Consider the following 18,578-nt stretch of genomic DNA (forward strand, 5'->3'; position numbering starts at 1 on the left):
CGGATCACAAACCTCTGACATTCGCTTTTGCTAAGGTTTCTGATCCGTGGTCGGCTCGCCAGCAGCGGCACTTCACCCTAATTTCGGAGTTTACCACCGATGTCCGTCATATTGCGGGTAGGCTTAATACTGTTGCTGATGCCCTGTCCCGGCCGGCCATTTCCTCCGTTGCCGTGGTAGGCGGACAGGTGGATTTCCAGGAGCTAGCGGAGGCTCAGCGCCTGGAAAAAACGGCCGAGGTGTACGGCTCCACAGCCTCGGGACTGCGTTTGGAGCAGGTGGCTTATGGCCCCACAGGTACCAAGTTGTGGTGTGACGTTTCCCTTTCACGCCCTCGCCCGGTGGTGTCTGCCGCCCTGCGGCGTAATGTTTTTGAGGCCATTCACGGCCTGGCACATCCGTCCATCAGGGCGACTTCGGCCATGGTGGCCGCCCGGTTTGTCTGGCACGGCCTGCGGAAGCAGGTGGCAGCCTGGGCACGGGCCTGTATTCCGTGCCAAACCTCCAAAGTTCATCGCCATGTCCAGCCCCCATACCAGAGTTTCGAGGTTCCCCCAGTCCGTTTTTTCCACATCCACGTGGATTTGGTGGGTCCATTGCCTTATTCCCGGGGTTATACTCATCTCCTGACGGTGGTGGATCAGTTTACACGTTGGCCGGAGGCGCTCCTGTTGTCGGACACCTCGGCGGCCTCCTGTGCACGGGCCCTGGTGTTGCATTGGGTGGCCCGTTTCGGCGTACCGGCTATCATCACCACAGATCGGGGAGCCCAGTTCACCTCCTCCCTCTGGGCCGCGCTGGCACAGTTGTATGGGTCTCGCTTACAGCAGACCACCGCCTACCATCCCCAATCCAACGGGATGGTTGAGTGCTTCCATCGGCAGCTTAAGGCTTCCCTCTGTGCCCGACTGACCGGCCACGATTGGGCTGACCAGCTGCCTTGGGTCCTCCTCGGCATTCGTACGGCCCCGAAGGCTGAGCTAGGCACATCCTCGGCCGAACTCGTCTACGGTTCGCCCCTGCGGGTACCAGGTGACATCCTCCCTTCCGCCCCCGCTCTGCCGCCGCCCGTTACGTCGGTGTTGGGTTCCCTCCGGGCACGGGTAGGTTCTCTGGCTCCAGTCCCGACCTCCTGGCACGGGAGCGCGGCGGTCCACGTCCCGTCGGACTTGCGGGACTGTGATTTCGTGTTCCTGCGGAAAGATTCCCACCGCCCCCCTCTTCAGCCGGTTTATCAGGGCCCGTTTCACTTTTACCTTACAGGTGGGTAATCGCCAGGAACTCGTTTCCGTATCCCGGCTCAAGCCGGCCCATTTGGACCAGGACCTCCCTGTGTCGGTGGCCCAGCCGCCGCGCAGGGGCCGGCCTATGGCCGTCCCCCTGGTGCCGCCAGCGGCGCCTTGTTTGGCACCCCTCAGCCCCCCGCCGCCTATGGTTGGGCTCGGGCCCCCGTTCCCGATCAAGCGCTCTCCGTCGCCTACGCCCTCCACATCCATGGCCCCTCCATCGCCTCCGGCGGCGGCGGTCTCCCCGCCTCCCGTCACATTGGCGGTATCGGGTTCCCCCCTCCGTACGCGTTACGGGAGGGAGGTCCGGGCACCCGTGAGGTACGGTTTCGAGGGTTCTGGGGGGGGGGTCATGTAGGGACATACGGATTAGCGGGGGGGTCTCGAACCCTCGGTTGGGCTAACGAGTCACGAGATGCGGGAGCACGGGATATAGTTGTGTCTGGCGACCAGCTGGAAAGATGAGATTAGATTATAATACTTAGTTAAGTAGTGTGTGTCCAAAAGCTGCAGTCTGTTTGCAAATACCTTCGAATAAAGACATTGAACAAAGACGCTCGTTGTGGACTCACTACAATGGGCACATTTGCAACTGTGTGTTTCATCCACATTATTTTCTTTTCATGTCATATCATATCATATATATACAGCCGGATTCATTTTAAAATTGTTTTGCCTCAGTTAAATGACAATAATGCAGTACAAATCAGTGTTCAGTTCACTTCAGTTCAGCGATACAGCGCGGAAACAGGCCCTTCAGCCCAGAGAGTCTGCGCCGACCAGCGATCCCCGCACACTATCCTACACACACTAGGGAGAATTTACACATACACCAAGCCAATTAACCTACAAACCTGTCTGTCTTTGGAGTGTGGGAGGAAACCGAAGATCTCGGAGAAAACCCACGGGGAGAACGTAAAACTCCGTGCAGACAGCACCCGTAGTCGGGATCGAACCCGGGTCTCTGGCGCCGAAAGAGCTGTAAGGCAGCAACTCTACCGCTGCGCCACCGTGCCCTAAATATATTTTGTTTATAAGGTATTTTACATTTAATTTTTAAGTGTTCTGAATTGCTTCTCATTGCTGCAGTGTAAAATGTCTACAAAGTGATATTTAAATAAGCAAACTAAATATAGTTATATTAACTTTAAAAAATAAGTCTTCAGGATTGTACTGATTTGGTTATATGGATTTGAACATATTAGTGGATCTTCTGAGGTGCATGCTCTAAGATGTGCTGTTCTCCGAGGAGCGGTACATTATGCTATTAAACACCCTTAGCAGCATATATCAAGCGTATCACTAACAAAATAATTTATACCTAAAAGGCAAAAAGAAGACGATAACTATTTGTGGATTGAATTTTATAAAACTGCTAAGTGGATTAAATGCAATTATATTTGCAGAGAATTTTGCGTAAGTGAATAACATCTGTGAAAGGGAGTTTTCTCTGTTTTGGGTGTAATCCAGTCATGCAATTCCCATGTGGGAATGTTGGACAACATAATTCATAATTACTCTCTTCAGGACAGTCATACCCTCATTCCAGCAGCTGAACTTTCCACATTATTGTTGTTAAAACAATAACATGGCAAGGTTTGTTGGCCCAACTTTTCCCAGAGTTGGAACCACTGCCGAGACTTGCCTGAGTGTCCCTGCTTTCTCAACCTTACCTTTTCTATATTTAAATAATGCAATCGGGTGAAGTGCAAACCATGAAACTATTCTGGAAGCATTTGATAGAAGGCAAAGACACGCACCCTGATTTGTCATCTGTTAATGCTGCCAAAGTTTTTTTTCAAACAGTTAAAAACTTAAAAAATAAACGTAAAATACTTTATAAACAAAATATATTAAAAGTGTAAATACACAATTAAATGATTAAAAGATTTAAACAAAATGCATATAATTAATGGAGAAAATTGGGGCTAAAGTGGTGGTATTGTAGATCGTGAAAATGGTTGTCACAAATTACAGCAGGATCTTCATCGATTGGGCAGATGGGGCGAGGAAAGTTTGTTGGATTTTAATACAGGGAAGTGTTAATAAAGGGAGGTGCTGCCTTTTGGGAAGTCTACCCAGGGCAGGACCTACACTTCACCCTGAATGGCAGGGCTCTGGGGAGTGTAGGAATGCAGGTGCATAGTTCCTTGAAAGTGGCATCACGGGTATATAGTGTGGTTAGAAGGCTTTTGGCACATTGGCCTTCATCAGTCAGAGTATTGAGTATGTTGGGAGGTCATATTACAATTGTACAAGACATTGGTGAGGCCACATTCAGAGTATTGTGTTCAGTTTTGATCACCCTATTATGGGAAAGATGTTGTTAAGCTGGAAAGGGTGCAGAGATAATTTTGCCCGAACCTGAGGGCCAGTACTATAGGAAGAGGTTGAGCATGCTAGGATCTTATTCCTTGGAGCGCAGGTGGAGGAGGGGTGATCTTATAAAGGTGTACGAGAGGAATAGATTGAGTAAATAGTCTTTTACCCAGAATGGGGGAATGAAGAACCAGACGACATAGGTTTAAGACGAGAGGGGGGAAAGATTTAATAGGAGCCTGAGGGGCAACTTTTTTAAACAAAGGGTGGTAGGTAAATGGAACGAACTGCCACAGGCGGTTATTAAAACAGATATTATCACAATGTTTAAAAAAATACGTGAACCAGTACATGAATTGGATAGGTTTAGACGGATATGGGCCAAACACAGGCAGGTGGAACTAGTGCAGATGGGGCAAGTTGGGTTGAATTGCTTTTTCCCCACACCTTATGACTCGAAAATGATGGAGAATTTTTTTAATGTTTTGCACTCATGGGGCATGCAGCAACAGATAACAGTTGGGCAATTGATGGTGGAGATTGGCTACTAAGGTCAAGACTTACACATATATCTAAAAGTATTGAAACATGCTGAGAAATAAAAGGAATTTTGTATGGACATAGAAATCTTGCTTATATTTATCCACAAGAATTGAGTTTGCCAATTAAGAAATGTGGCACATGAAAAATGGCTGCTTGTGAAGGAAAGTCAGAACATCACTCATAATTGATGTCTCATTCACGCCATTGATCCAGACTCCTTACATGTTGCCATGATGATGTGGACTCTTACCACATTTTCAGCCCTACTTCGATTCTCTCTCCTACCTACCTTCTTTTATTGATCTTGGCTTTCAGAGCAAGGTTCCTATCGAAAGGCCCTATGGTCTTCTGTTTAAGACAGAGCTGCAGTTTTGACCAGCAGTAAAATCTATTCTTTTAAATGCTAGCAATTTACCACACTTTACTGAATCTGTTTGTAGGCTAAATTCAGGCCATAAGTGTGATCAAGATGAACATCCCTCTCATTGTCAGATATGATGGAATAATTTTTAAAGCAGATCACAATGTCTTTCAAGCATTGGCTGTTGAGCTATTTACTGGTAGTGGAAAATAGCAAACAGTCAAGAGAAAGGAGAAATTTTACATTTTGGTGAGATGGCTATTGCTCATCCTTCTTTGCACCTGATTTGTCTGTTCAATGTACTTTGGCAAAGTAAATATACAGTTAATAATTGTTTTAAATAAATAATAAAAACACTTTTATGTTTGAGAAGATTTAAAACCCTAACACATTTTGCTTTTCAATAATTTTGTCTTGGTTTCTTTAAGATTTGAAATTGACTTTAAGTGCTTAATTATTATTGCTGTAATCCATGCCAGAGTTTTGGACTAACACGGGATCTGGGAGTGGTTCTGGACAAATACATTGGCTGAGATATAGCTATTTTTTTGCATGAGTACAGAACTGGTTTTTATATGAAAGGAGTTGTAAAAGGAAAGTCCTATAAGCTATGAGGAAAGAGGACATTTGAATGGAATACATTGTACCAAACAAGCAACGAGCGAATTTTCTTGAGTTCAATATGTGCTCAGTAGATTGTGCAACCATTGCTGCTTGATTATAAATACTGAGGAAGAAAGCAAGGCACAAAAGCACCAAGAATTGTTTAAATTGTTCAGGAGTTTTCACCACGGTCATTGTGCTGTGAATAGATTCATAATGGGAGATGCTAGTAAATTTGCAGGACGATTTGCTTTGTTAGTCTGGATGCTGAGTTTGTTTTTTTCAAAAATAGGTGCAGGAAGACCTAGAGCAGTGAAATGTCCTGTAAGTTGTATATGTATAGAAGAAACAGCCCAGTGTGACCGCAGAAAATCGGTTCCTCCGAGTTTTCCTCCAGAAATAGTTAATTTGTAAGTATTATTTCACCAGATCAAGCAAAGGTTTGACTGTAATCTGAAAATGTAAATAACTGTGCTCGATCTACAGACTTATTCAACTTTTAAATGATATCTAGAAAATGATAATCCCTGGCACTAGAGTTTGTATGTGTTTTGGAATAAACCTCGCTTTTTTTTCAGTTGATGTAATCTAGAATACATTCTAAATCAAAATAATTAACATTTATTTTAAAACAATGTGGAATAATAGAACATGCATTATTATAATTGTCATATCATGTTTTATTTGAACTTGTGCGCAAATTTAAAAAATATATATAAATGATGAGAAAGTAGAAATGTATTGGTTATAATACATCTCAAGTTGATTTGAGCTCATTTTGTTTTTAGGTCTTTCATGAATTCTGCTTTCAGTGAAATTCCACAAAGAAGCTTTGTGAATATAAAGTCGCTCCAGCTTCTGTGAGATTGGTTCTTATTTCATAATTTTTAGCGTAATTCAAAAATGTTTCTCATTTCTTTGAGAATGAAAATGAATGACCGTGTGACTGTCCAGTTTTGCGGCACCAACAGGTAGAAATGTTTCAAATGAAGGCTACGTTTTCTTTCTATCTGTTAAGAGCAGGTGAAAGTATGGCTTCTAAATTAAGATATCATGCCTAGATTGTAATGAAAGTCAATGCCAGTTTGCAAACTAGTGATTTAATGATGAAAAAAAGGTGCAAAATCAAAAATACATACTTTGCAATTGTAGAATAGTCTTTGGTTCCCCATATCCTCTCAACAAGGTGGCACAAAAATTGCCCGCTGTCTGAGGTGTACAGAGGCTAAGAAGCAGAGTAATCATAAAGCTTTTTCTTTGTCTAACCATTTCTTGACTGTCATAATATTGCCCTCTTTGACTCAGTATCCATTTATCCCATATTATTTCTTTGTAAAACCTCTTGGAACAACTTGTTATAGTAAAGGTGCTACATAAAGACAGGTTGTTTGAAATGCAGACTTTATAATAGTCATTAAATTTAATTTACCTTCATCATCAAAAGGACGTTTTAATATATTGCAATAGTTGAAATTAAAATAATATGTATGAACCTCTCAAATTCATCGATTAAAATGAAATTGTTTAATCATTTCTGTTGTTGATAAAATATTTATTTGGTTTTTTAAAACATTTTTAAATGGAAATGATCACAACGTTTGGAAATAATCTCAGATCTATCAAAATTCTACAATGTCAAATAGTAACGTTGAATCAGCCAATTTTTAATTTTGCAGCTTAATTAGATACGTAATTCCGTTTTGTTACTTATGATGCAAAACAAAACAAATTAAAAAAAATAATTATACCCTGGCTACTGAACTTTGATATTTAGAATTAGATCAGAGTTATCCTTCCGAGGAGAAGGTGAAGGAGGACGATTAGGGCTTTCAGCAGGGGGCCATATGCACCAGAGAATTCAGTAAGCACTTGTTCTGTCTGAGCCTCTCCATTGAACACCTTGCTGTAAGGATGTCTTCCCGGATATAGAAACATAGAAACATAGAAAATAGGTGCAGGAGGAGGCCATTCAGCCCTTCGAGCCAGCACCGCCATTCATTGCGATCATGGCTGATCATCCACAATCAGTAACCCGTGCCTGCCTTCTTCCCATATCCCCTGATTCCACTAGCCCCTAGAGCTCTATCTAACTCTCTCTTAAATCCATCCAGTGATTTGGCCTCCACTGCCCTCTGTGGCAGAGAATTCCACAAATTCACAACTCTCTGGGTGAAAAAGTTCCTTCTCACCTCAGTTTTAAGTGGCCTCCTCTTTATTCTAAGACTGTGGCCCCTCGCTCTGGACTCCCCCAACATTGGGAACATTTCTCCTGCATCTAGCTAGTCCAATCCTTTTATAATTTTATATATCTCTATAAGATCCCCTCTCATCCTTCTAAACTCCAGTGAATACAAGCCTAGTCTTTTCAATCTTTCCTCATATGACAGTCCCGCCATCCCAGGGATCAATCTCGTGAAACTGCGCTGCACAGCCTCAATTACAAGGATATCCTTCCTCAAATTAGGAGACCAAAGCTGCACACAATACTCCAGATGTTGTCTTACCAGGGCACTATGCAACTGCAGAAGAACCTCTTTACTCCTATATTGAAATCCTTTCATTATGAAGGCCATCATTCCATTAGCTTTCTTCACTGCCTGCTGTACCTGCACGCCAACTTTCAGTGACTGGTGTACAAGGACACCCAGGTCTCGTTGCACTTCCCCTTTACCTAATCTGACACCATTGAGATAATAATCTGCCTCCTTGTTTTTGCCGCCAAAGTGGATAACCTCACATTTATCTACATTATTATACTGCATCTGCCATGCATCAGCCCCCTCACTCAACCTGTCCAGGTCATCCTGCAACCTCCTAACATCCTCTTCGCAGTTCACACTGCCACCCAGCTTTGTGTCATCTGCAAATTTGCTAGTGTTACTTCTAATTCCTTCATCCAAATCATTAATATATATGGTGAATAGTTGCGGCCCCAACACCGAGCCTTGCAGCACTCCACTCGCCACTGCCTGCCATTCTGAAAAGGACCCGTTTACCCCTACCCTTTGCTTCCTGTCTGCCAACCAATTCTCTATCCATGTCAACACTCTACCCCAAATATCATATGCTCTAATTTTGCTCACCAATCTCCCGTGTGGGACCTTATCAAAGGCTTTCTGAAAGTCAAGATACACTACATCTATTGGCTCCCCTTCATCCATTTTACTTGTCACATCCTCAAAAAATACCAGAAGATTAGTCAAGCATGATTTCGCTTTCATAAATCCATGCTGACTTGGACTTATCTTTTTACTGCGATCCAAATGCACCGTTATTACCTCTTTAATAATTGACTCCAGCATCTTCCCCACCACTATACTCCAGGAGTTCCAGCCATAAGTCCAACCTCAGCTATCTGTGGACCACTTTGTCAGTAGCAGTTTAATGCTAGGATGCCCACATCCTGTTACCTTCCTGCAGCAGGAGATACCCGCAACATATCACGATTCATCATATACTATTCTAAAACGAGATTCTATTTCTAGAGAGTTAGAAACTCGTGCTTCCTTGCCAGCGAGCTGCAGACAGAGTGAGATTCATAATGATATGAACATCGCTGTGATGAAAAGTGCACCTATTGAATGTATGTGTCGTTATTGGAAGGGATCAACATAGAAACATAGAAAATAGGTGCAGGAGGAGGCCATTTGGCCATTCAAGCCAGCACTGCCATTCATTGTGATCATGGCTGATCATCCACAATCAGTAACCCGTACCTGCCTTCTCCCCATATCCCTTGATTCCGCTAGCCCCTAGAGCTCTATCTAACTCTTTTAAATTCATCCAGTGAATCGGCCTCCACTGTCTTCGGTGGCAGAGAATTCCACAAATTCACAACTCTCTGGGTGAAAAAGCTTTTTCTCAACTCAGTTTTAAATGTCCTTTCCAGTCCCTTTACAGCTATACATACAGTGCGTCACACGGGTTAATTCATTCTGGCAGCAGTATTGATGCCTTTATGCTGTGCCAAGTTGTATTTTAGCCTTCGGGTCAAAATTCACAGGTTCAACAGTGATCTGCTTACGAGGTAACTGTTAATCTCCCTGAGCAACCCAAGGTCGTGAAATCCATGCCACCCTGGAGGGTTGGTATATGCTGAACACACCAAGTGGGAAAGGAAACAGAGATCAAAATGATTGCTACTGGGATGCCTTCCAGAGAAATGTTAATAGATTCAGCCTGACTTCACATGCTGGTGGACAGTTGCCCTGAACAAGGCTTCCAGTAAAAACATTTCGGAGAAGCATTAATTATTTTAGGGAAACCAGATAGAGCTAAAATGCAGAATTGTCTTGCAGGTTCTATGATACCCTTGACTGTGTTGTTTTGTGGTCTGTTACAACAATTTTCCTCAATTTTCCTCAAAAGTCGACAATTTTCCTCAAAAGTATCACCCATTTACTGAAGCCTTGCTCATGGCTACTACCCCCAAGTTTGTGATTTCAGCTGCATCTCTTAATGTTTATCTTGAGGGGTCTCTTGTTAGAAATATAGAACCAATGAAAATAGGTGCAGGAGGAGGCCATTTAGCCCTTCGAGCCAGCACCGCCATTCAATATGATCATGGCTGATCATCCAAAATCAGTACCCCGTTACTGCTTTCTCTCCCTATCCCTTGATTCCACTAGCCCCAAGAGCTATATGTAAATCTGTATCTATGTCTATATCTGAAGAAGGGTCTCGACCCGAAATGTCACCCATTCCTTCTCTCCAGAGATGCTGCCTGTCCCCGCTGAGTTACTCCAGCATTTTGTGTCTACCTTCGATTTAAACCAGCATCTGCAGTTCTTTCCTACACAGCTGTATCTAACACTCTCTTGAAAACATCCAGTGAATTTGCTTCCACTGCCTTCTATGACAGAGAATTCCACAGATTCACAACTCTCTGGGTGAAAAAGTTTTTCGTCATCTCAACGCTAAATGAAAATGTGTTTCCTCATCTCAGTCTGAAGTCTCAGTCCAAAGCTGATAGCTTTGCTTTTGGCCTCCCTGTATCCTTCTTTTGTTAGTGAGTTGGGCATACAACAATCATGCTGGTAGGCAAGCATCATAAACCCCATGTCCATCTCAGATGTTGCTGGGTAATCAGTGCCTCAGCTGCTGGCCTTCATGTAAGTGCTTATTTCAGTGCAGCAATCCTCTCATCTTATGTTGACGAGCTTCCAAAGATGGTGTTGGTGTGGCAAACCAGTTTTTTTGGATATTTTCTGTTGGGTGTTCAAAGGAGATGCAATTGCCAGCTTTAAACCACAAATTTGTTATGTCTTCTGATGTCATTGCTATTGAATATCCAACAACGGTATCTGCTAAAGGCAAGTTGTTGCAAGCAATTCTGTTCTCATTCTCAACATTTGGGATGGTCTTCTGCACCAGGATTCTGGAAGTATTGAATTGAATTGAATTGAATAAATTTTATTAGCCAAGTATGTACACATACAAGGAATTTGCCTTGGTGCTTTGCTCGTAAGTAACAACACAACATACAGTAAACAATTAAAAATAAAACATAAAACATTAAGAATAAAACATTATAGTTTAAACATGTGAATGAAATAAAATACCAGAGGAAAAGGCGGCTACAGACTTTTGGTTGTTGAGTAGAGCTACTGCTCGTGAAAAAAAGCTGTGTTTATGTCTGGCTGTGGCTGCTTTGACAGTCCGGAGTCGACTTCCAGAGGGAAGTTTTTTAAAGAGTTTGTGGCCAGGGTGAGAGGGGTCAGAGATGATCTTGCCCGCTCGCTTCCTGGCCCTTGCAGTGTACAGTTCGTCGATGGGGGGGAAGGTTGCAGCCAACAACCTTCTCGGCTGATCGAACAAAGCACTGCAGCCTCCGGATGTCGTGCTTGGTGGCTGAGCCAACCCAGACCATGATGGAGAAGGTGCGGACAGACTCTACGATGGCAGTATAAAATTGGACCATCATTGCCTGTGGCAGATTGTGTTCTCTCAGTGAAGTACTTCCTCTGAATGAGGGAGCAGGCAATTTAGTAAGATTCCAACAAGAATCTTCCTCGCCACAGAGAGGAGGGCTAGTCTGAACAGCTGACATCATTATCTCTATACTCATTTTTAAAAACAGTAATGAAGTTTGTCAGCATGATGTTTTCAAGGTTTCATCCGGTATGTCATTAAGACTATTATTGTTCTTCATTTGCATCATTGCCTTTCAGGCCTCCTCGTGTGCTGTGAGGTTAATGACGGGTAGACTTGTTATGAAGGATATGGTAGATGGTATTATCAGTCACAGTTAGAGTCATATAGTTGTATCATGGGAACAGGCACTTGACTCAACCTGTCCATGCCAATTAAATTGGCATGTTTCTGGCTAGTCCCATTTGCCAGAATTTGGTCCATATCCCTCTAAACCCTTCTTATCTCTATCTCTGTCCAAATGCCTTTTAAAAGTCATAATTCTATTTGCTTCTATAACTTCCTCTGGCGGCTCATTCCTGCTACGGACGACACTCTGTGTGAAATAATTGCCCCCAAGGTCGCTTTTAAATCTTTCCCCTCTCAGCTTAAGACTATGCCCTCTAATTTTTGAATCCCTTACTCTAGGAAAAAGACTGTTAACATCCACTTTATCTACGTCCCTCGTGATCTTGTACACCTCATTAAGGTCAATACATTGGAGACACAAGGAACTACAGATGCTGCAATCTTGCATAGAACAGAAAGTGCTGGAATAACACAGTGGGTCAGGCACCATTTGGCCCTTCGAGCCAGCACTGCCTTTCAACATGATCATGGCTGATCATCCACAATCAGTAACCCATTCCTGCCTTCTCCCCATATCCCTTGATTCCACTAGCTGCTAGAGCTCTATCTAACTCTCTTTTAAATTTATCCAGTGAATTGGCCTCCACTGCCCTCTGTGGCAGAGAATTCCACGAATTCACAACTCTCTGGGTGAAAAAGGTTTTTTCTCATTTCAGTTTTAAATGGCCTCCCCTTTATTCTTAGACTGTGGCCCCTGGTTCTGGACTCCCCCAACATTGGGAACATTTTTCCTGCACGTAGCTTGTAATAGTTTTTGATATCTTTGATCTTCACTTAAGCCTTACCTTTAAGCATAGGGAAATGGCTCTGTGTGACAGGCTAATGACTTGTTTGCCAGTTAAATGAAGTTAAATGAAGTTTTCCTTTTCTCGTCTAAGAGTGTTGAAAGCTGTCAAAGGTCTTTTATTGTCACGTGTACCAATTAAGGTACAGTGATAGGCGAATTACCATACAGCCATGCTAAACAAAAGCAACAAGACACACAATTACATAAAAGTTAACATAAACATCCACCACAACGGATTCCCCACGTTCTTCACTGTGATGGAATGCAATGGATGGAGTCCAATCTTCTTCCCCTCTGTTATTGTCAAATCAATCCTCTGAAAGAAACCTGCTCGTGAGTAGTTTGGTTTGGGCTGTTCACACCAATGACAACACAAGATTTGGCATAGAAGGTGTGTGTACCTGGTGGCAAAGGTGACCCTTGCAGCCTTCACTATCGTTTTTGTCCTTCAGATCAGTGATGGGCTGAATTTTGTTTGGTACCTTCCTGTCACATGTGATTCTACCTGATTGTCTTTAGTATAGGAAAGAAAACTGCAGATGCTGGTTTAAATCGCAGGTAGACACAAAATGCTGGAGTAACTCAGCGGGTCAGGCAGCATCTCTGGAGAGAAGGAATGGGTGACGTTTCGGGTCGAGACCCTTCTTCGGACTGATGACGTTTCGGGTCGAGATCCTTCTTCAGACTGAAGAAGGGTCTCAACCCAAAACGTCACCCATTCTTTCTCTCCAGAGATGCTGCCTGTCCCGCTGAGTTACTCCAGCATTTTGTGTCTACCTGTCTTTACGAGTTTCACCACAGCAAAAGTGGCAGGCCAAGGAAAAAAATAGAAGTAAGCTCTGAAGTATAAATATGAAATATGCAGGAGGATATGACGGAGCATATGAATATCTGAGAATGATTATTAGAAGGTGACTGATGTGGGTATGCGTTGTGGTGTATGGAGTAGATGTGTAGTGGTCAGTGGTCATGGTATTTGGAGTTGGATTTGACCATACATGTGAATTCGTCGTATATCCATTCTGCATTGACTTGCTTGCAGCTTGACCCCTGACATGCATCGACATAATTGTCTCCCCCCACTGTCCTTTTGATCATGCTTGAAAGACTATTCCACCAAATTACTGTAATTTCCGGAATGATTTCCACAATATGGTGCAACTCCTCTTTAATAAATGCAGCGTAGCTTTAAGCTGTCCAAGTTATTCTGAACTGCTGCCAGTCAATCACAAGATTAGGCCATCTGCTGAATCCGTTGTGGTGGATGTTTATGTTAACTTTTATGTAGTTGTGTGTCTTGTTGCTTTTTTTTAGTATGGCTGTATGGTAATTCGCCTATCACTGTACATTAATTGGTACACGTGACAATAAAAGACCTTTCATCGCTTTCAACACACTTAGACGAGAAAAGGAAAACTTCATTTGACTTCATTTAACTGCCAAACTAGTCATTATCCTGTCACACAGAGCCATTTCCCTATGCTTAAAGGTAAGGCTTAAGTGAAGATCAAAGATATCAAAAACTATTACAAGCTAGATGCAGGAAACATGTTCCCAATGTTGGGGGAGTCCAGAACCAGGGGCCACAGTTTAAGAATAAAGGGGAGGCCATTTAAAACTGAAATGAGAAAAAAACTTTTTCACCCAGAGAGTTGTGAATTCATGGAATTCTCTGCCGTAGAAGGCAGTGGAGGCCAATTCACTGGATGAATTTAAAAGAGAGTTAGATGGAGCTCTAGCAGCTAGTGGAATCATTTTGGGTGATGAAATAATGACAACGAGCAGGCAGCGTGAATTTTCCAAACAGCGAGCAATAAATGAAACATGGAGTAAACATAGAGTGTGACCCTTTAGTTTAGAGACACAGCGCGGAAACAGGCCCACCGGGTCCACGCCGACCACAGATCCCCGCACATTAACACTATCCTACACCCACTAGGGACAATTTTTACATTTACCAAGCCAATTAACCTACAAACCTGTACGTCCTTGGAGTGTGGGAGGAAACCGAAGATCTCGGAGAAAACCCACGCAGGTCACGGGGAGAACGTACAAACTCCGTACAGACGGCACCTGTAGCCGGTATCGAACCCGGGTCTCCGGCGCTACATTCGCTGTAAGGCAGCAACTCTACCGCTGCGCCACCGTGACCCTTGTATCCATTTTCTGCACAATTTTAATTTGGTTCCACCCCTTTTCTTTTTGTTTTTTTGTTTTCTTTTCTTTTTTTCGCCTTCCATCACAGTGAGGAATGTGGAGGAGTCACTGTGGTGGATGTTCATGTTAAAATGTATTTTGTGTGTTCTGTTGCTTTTTATTGGTATGACTGTATGGCAAATGAAATTCCTCGTATGTCGCAAAACATACTTGGCTAATAAAGTATGATTATTATGATTATGATTACATTTTGTTGAACCTTGTATGCCTTGCTTTTCCTCTTGCTGCAATTTCTGTGCATTTAATGGTGAAGTCTTTCACAATGCTCTTCACATTATACAACAACAGAGGTGTCAGTGCAGTTTCCTACAGAACTTCACTGGTGATTGACCTCCAACCAGAATAGCACCCTTCCATCTCAGATTATTAGATAGAGCTCTAGGGGCCAGCGGAATCAAGGGATATGGGGAGAAGGCAGGCACAGGTAACTGATTGTGGATGATCAGCCATGATCACAATGAATGGCGGTGCTGGCTCAAAGGGCCAAATAGCCTCTTCCTGCACCTATTTTCTATGTTTCTATGTCCTCTGTATTTTATGAGTCTGCCACCTCTGTCCAAATAGCCAAATCACTGTGGAATCCAAACAACCAATTCACTTCTCAGCCTACCATGAGAAACTTCATCAAATGCATTACCTATATCATCCAGCAGACAACATCCACTGCCCTACCCTACCCTACTCTCACCTTTGTCACCTTCTCAATAAACAATCAAGCTGGTAAAACATGACCTGCCTTGGACAAAGCTGTGCTGACTGTCCCTAGTTAACCCATTCTCTTCCAAGTGAGAGTAAATCCTATCCTGAAGAATCCTGTCCATTAGTTTCCCTACCACTGACAAGAGACTCATTGGCCTACAATTTCCTGGATTTATCCTTACTTCCCTTCTTTAACAAAGGAACAACATTGGCTGCTCTGTAGTTCTCCAGGTCCTCGACTACAGCTACAAAAGGTACAAAGATCCCTGCAATCTCCTCACTTTCCTCTCTTAAAAACATGGGATACATCCCATCGGCCGTGAGGATTGATCCACCTTGATGCACTTCAAGAACCCCATCACCAAGGTGGTCACGGTGGCGCAGCGGTAGAGTTGCTGCCTTACAGCAAATGCAGCGCCGGAGACCCGGGTTCCATCCCGACTACGGGTGCCGTCTGTACAGAGTTTGTACGTTCTCCCCGTGACCTGCGTGGGTTTTCTCCCAGATCTCCGGTTTCCTCCCACGCTCCAAAGACGTACAGGTATGTAGGTTAATTGGCTTGGTAAATGTAAAAATTGTCCCTGGTGGGTATAGGATAGTGTTAATGTGCGGGGATCGCTGGTTGGCGCGGACCCGGTGGGCTGAAAGGGCCTGTTTCCGCGCTGTATCTAAACTAAACTAAACTAAATCCACCTCCTTCTTGAGCTCAAGCTGTCCTAGCATATTAGTATTCCCCACATTGATACACTGTCCCCCATGTCCTTCTCCTTGGTGAAACCAGATGTAATGTACTTCTTTAGTACCTCGCCTACATCCTCTGACCCCAAGCATAAATCCCCTCTTTTATCTTTGACCAGTTTTACGTGCTCGAAGATAGACACCAAAAGCTGGAGTAACTCAGCGGGACAGGCAGCATCTCTGGAGAGAAGGAATGGCTGAAGTTTTCGGGTCGAGACCCTTCTTCAAACTGAGAGTCAGGGGAAAGGGAAATGAGAGATATAGACGGTGATGTGGAGAGATCAAGAACAATGAATGAAAGATATGCAAAACAGTGACGATGATAAAGGACACAGGCTGTTTGTAGGGTGGAACTGAGAAGCTGGTGCGACTTGGGTGGGTGAAGGATAGAGAGGGAGGGAATGCCTGGGGGTTAGGCCATGAAGTGGAGCCTTTCTTCCGTCACCTCCGCTTCCTTGCCTTTTTCTATGGGAAGGCGTCCTCACCACCCAGTGATGACCCCTTCTCTGACTTCACAGAGCGGCCTTCTACCCTCTCTAGACCTCTTTATTTATAACTGCCGGCGTGACATCAACCGTCTCAACGTTTCCACTCCCCTTACCTACTCCAACCTAGACCCCTCTGAACCTACAGCCCTCCAGTCACTCTGCAGCAACCCTGACATTATAATCAAACCCGCTGACAAGGGAGGTGCCGTGGTAGTCTGGCGCACTGACCTCTACCAGGCCAAGGCCAGGCGACAACTCTCAGACACCTCCTCCTACTTATCCTTGGACCATGGCCCCACCGACGAGCACCAGGCCTTAATCTCTAACACCATTACTGATTTCATCACTTCTGGCTCTCTGCCTTCCACAGCCTCCAACCTCATCATTTCCCAGCCCCGCACGGCCCGTTTTTACCTTCTCCCCAAAATCCACAAACACAACTGCCCTGGCAGACCCATTGTTTCTGCCTGCTCCTGTCCCACGGAAATGATTTCCACGCACCTCGACTCCATCCTATCCCCCCATGTCCAATCTCGCCCGACCTACGTCCAAGACACCTCACATGAGGCCAGGCGACAACTCTCAGACACCTCCTCCTACTTATCCTTGGACCATGACCCTATCGACGAGCACCAGACCTTAATCTCTAACACCATTACTGATTTCTCTAGAAGAAGGGTCTCGACCCGAAACGTCACCCATTCCTTCTCTCCCGAGATGCTGCCTGACCTGCTGAGTTACTCCAGCATTTTGTGAATAAATACCTTCGATTTGTACCAGCATCTCCAGTTATTTTCTTATACCCCACATGCCCTTCGTCACTTTAATGACTTCCGTTTTTCAGGCCCCCGCTCCCTCATCTTTACTGTGGACGTTCAGTCACTACACCTCCATCCCCCACCAGGAAGGCCTTAAAGCCCTCCGTTTCCTCAACCGCAGAACCATCCAATTTCCCTCTACTGACACTCTACTCCGCCTAGTGGAGCTGGTCCTCACCCTCAACAACTTCTCCTTTGACTCCTCCCACTTCCTCCAAGGTGTGGCTATGGGCACCCGCATGGGCCCCAGCTATGCCTGCCTCTTTGTAGGGTACGTTGAACAATCCCTGTTCCAGGTGTACACTGGCCCTGTCCCCAAACTCTATCTCCGTTACATTAATGACTGCATCGCTGCTACCTGCTGCACCAATGCAGAACTCATGGACTTCATCAACTTCACCACCAATTTTTATCCTGCACTCAAATTTGCTTGGACCATCTCCGACACCTCCCTCCCCTTTCTTGATCTCGCAGTCTCCATCACAAGAAATAGATTATTGACTGACGTCTATTACAAACCCACTGACTCCCACAACTATCTCGACTACACGTCTTCCCACCCTGCTTCCTGCAAAGACTCTATCCCCTACTCCCAATTCCTCCATCTATTCCACATCTGCGCCCAGGATGAGGTGTTCCACACCAGGACATCCAAGATGTCCTCAATCTTTAGGGAACGGGGGTTCCCCTCTCCCATCATAGATGAGGCCCTCACTCGTATCTCCTCGGTACCCCGCTGCTCCCCCTCCCCGTAGTCGCAACAGAGACAGAGTCCCCCTAGTCCTCACCTTCCACCCCATCAGCCATCGCTTACAACACATAATCCTCCAAAATTTCCGCCACCTCCAACGGGTTCCCACCACGAGCCACATTTTCCCATCTCCACCCCTTTCCGCGTCCCGTCCCCCCGCAACTCCCTGGTTAACTCATCCCTTCCCACCCAAACCACCCCCTCCCCAGGTACCTTCCCCTGCAACTGCAGAAGATGCAACACCTGTCGCTGTACCTCCTCCCTCGACTCAGTCCAGGGACCCTGACAGTCCTTTCAGGTTAGGCAGAGGTTCACTTGCATCTCCTCCAACCTCATCTACTGTATCGGTTGTTCAAGATGTGGACATCGGCAAGACCAAATGCAGACTGGGCGATCTTTTCGCGGAACACCTAAGCTCAGCCCGCGTGAACCAACTTGCTCTCCAGGTTGCTGGACACTTTAATTCTCCTTCCCATTCCCACACTGACCTTTTTGTTCTTGGTCTCCTCCATTGTCAGAGTGAGGCTAAACGCAAATTGGAGGAACAGCATCTCATATTTCACTTGGCAGCTTACAGCCCAGTGGAACAAATTTCTCTCACTTCAGGTAGCCCCGCCATTCCCTCTCTCTCTATCCCTCCCCCACCCAAGTCGCACTAGCTTCTCATTTTCACCCTACAAACAGCTTAC

General features: G+C 44.7%; 1 protein-coding gene across 1 annotated transcript in view; it reads left to right on the forward strand.

Annotated features, from left to right (window-relative positions):
* Positions 1–5,087: 5,087 nt before the first annotated feature.
* Positions 5,088–18,578, forward strand: part of lgi1b (leucine-rich, glioma inactivated 1b) — a 35,812-nt gene continuing 22,321 nt past the window's right edge. The window contains exons 1-2 of the mRNA XM_078413728.1: positions 5,088–5,522; positions 5,901–5,972. Of these exons, the coding sequence (XP_078269854.1) occupies positions 5,329–5,522; positions 5,901–5,972 (266 nt within the window). The 5' untranslated portion in view covers positions 5,088–5,328. The remainder of the gene's footprint in view (positions 5,523–5,900; positions 5,973–18,578) is intronic.

This window comes from Rhinoraja longicauda, chromosome 16 (genome assembly GCF_053455715.1).
Source record: "Rhinoraja longicauda isolate Sanriku21f chromosome 16, sRhiLon1.1, whole genome shotgun sequence".
Lineage (NCBI taxonomy): Eukaryota > Metazoa > Chordata > Chondrichthyes > Rajiformes > Arhynchobatidae > Rhinoraja > Rhinoraja longicauda.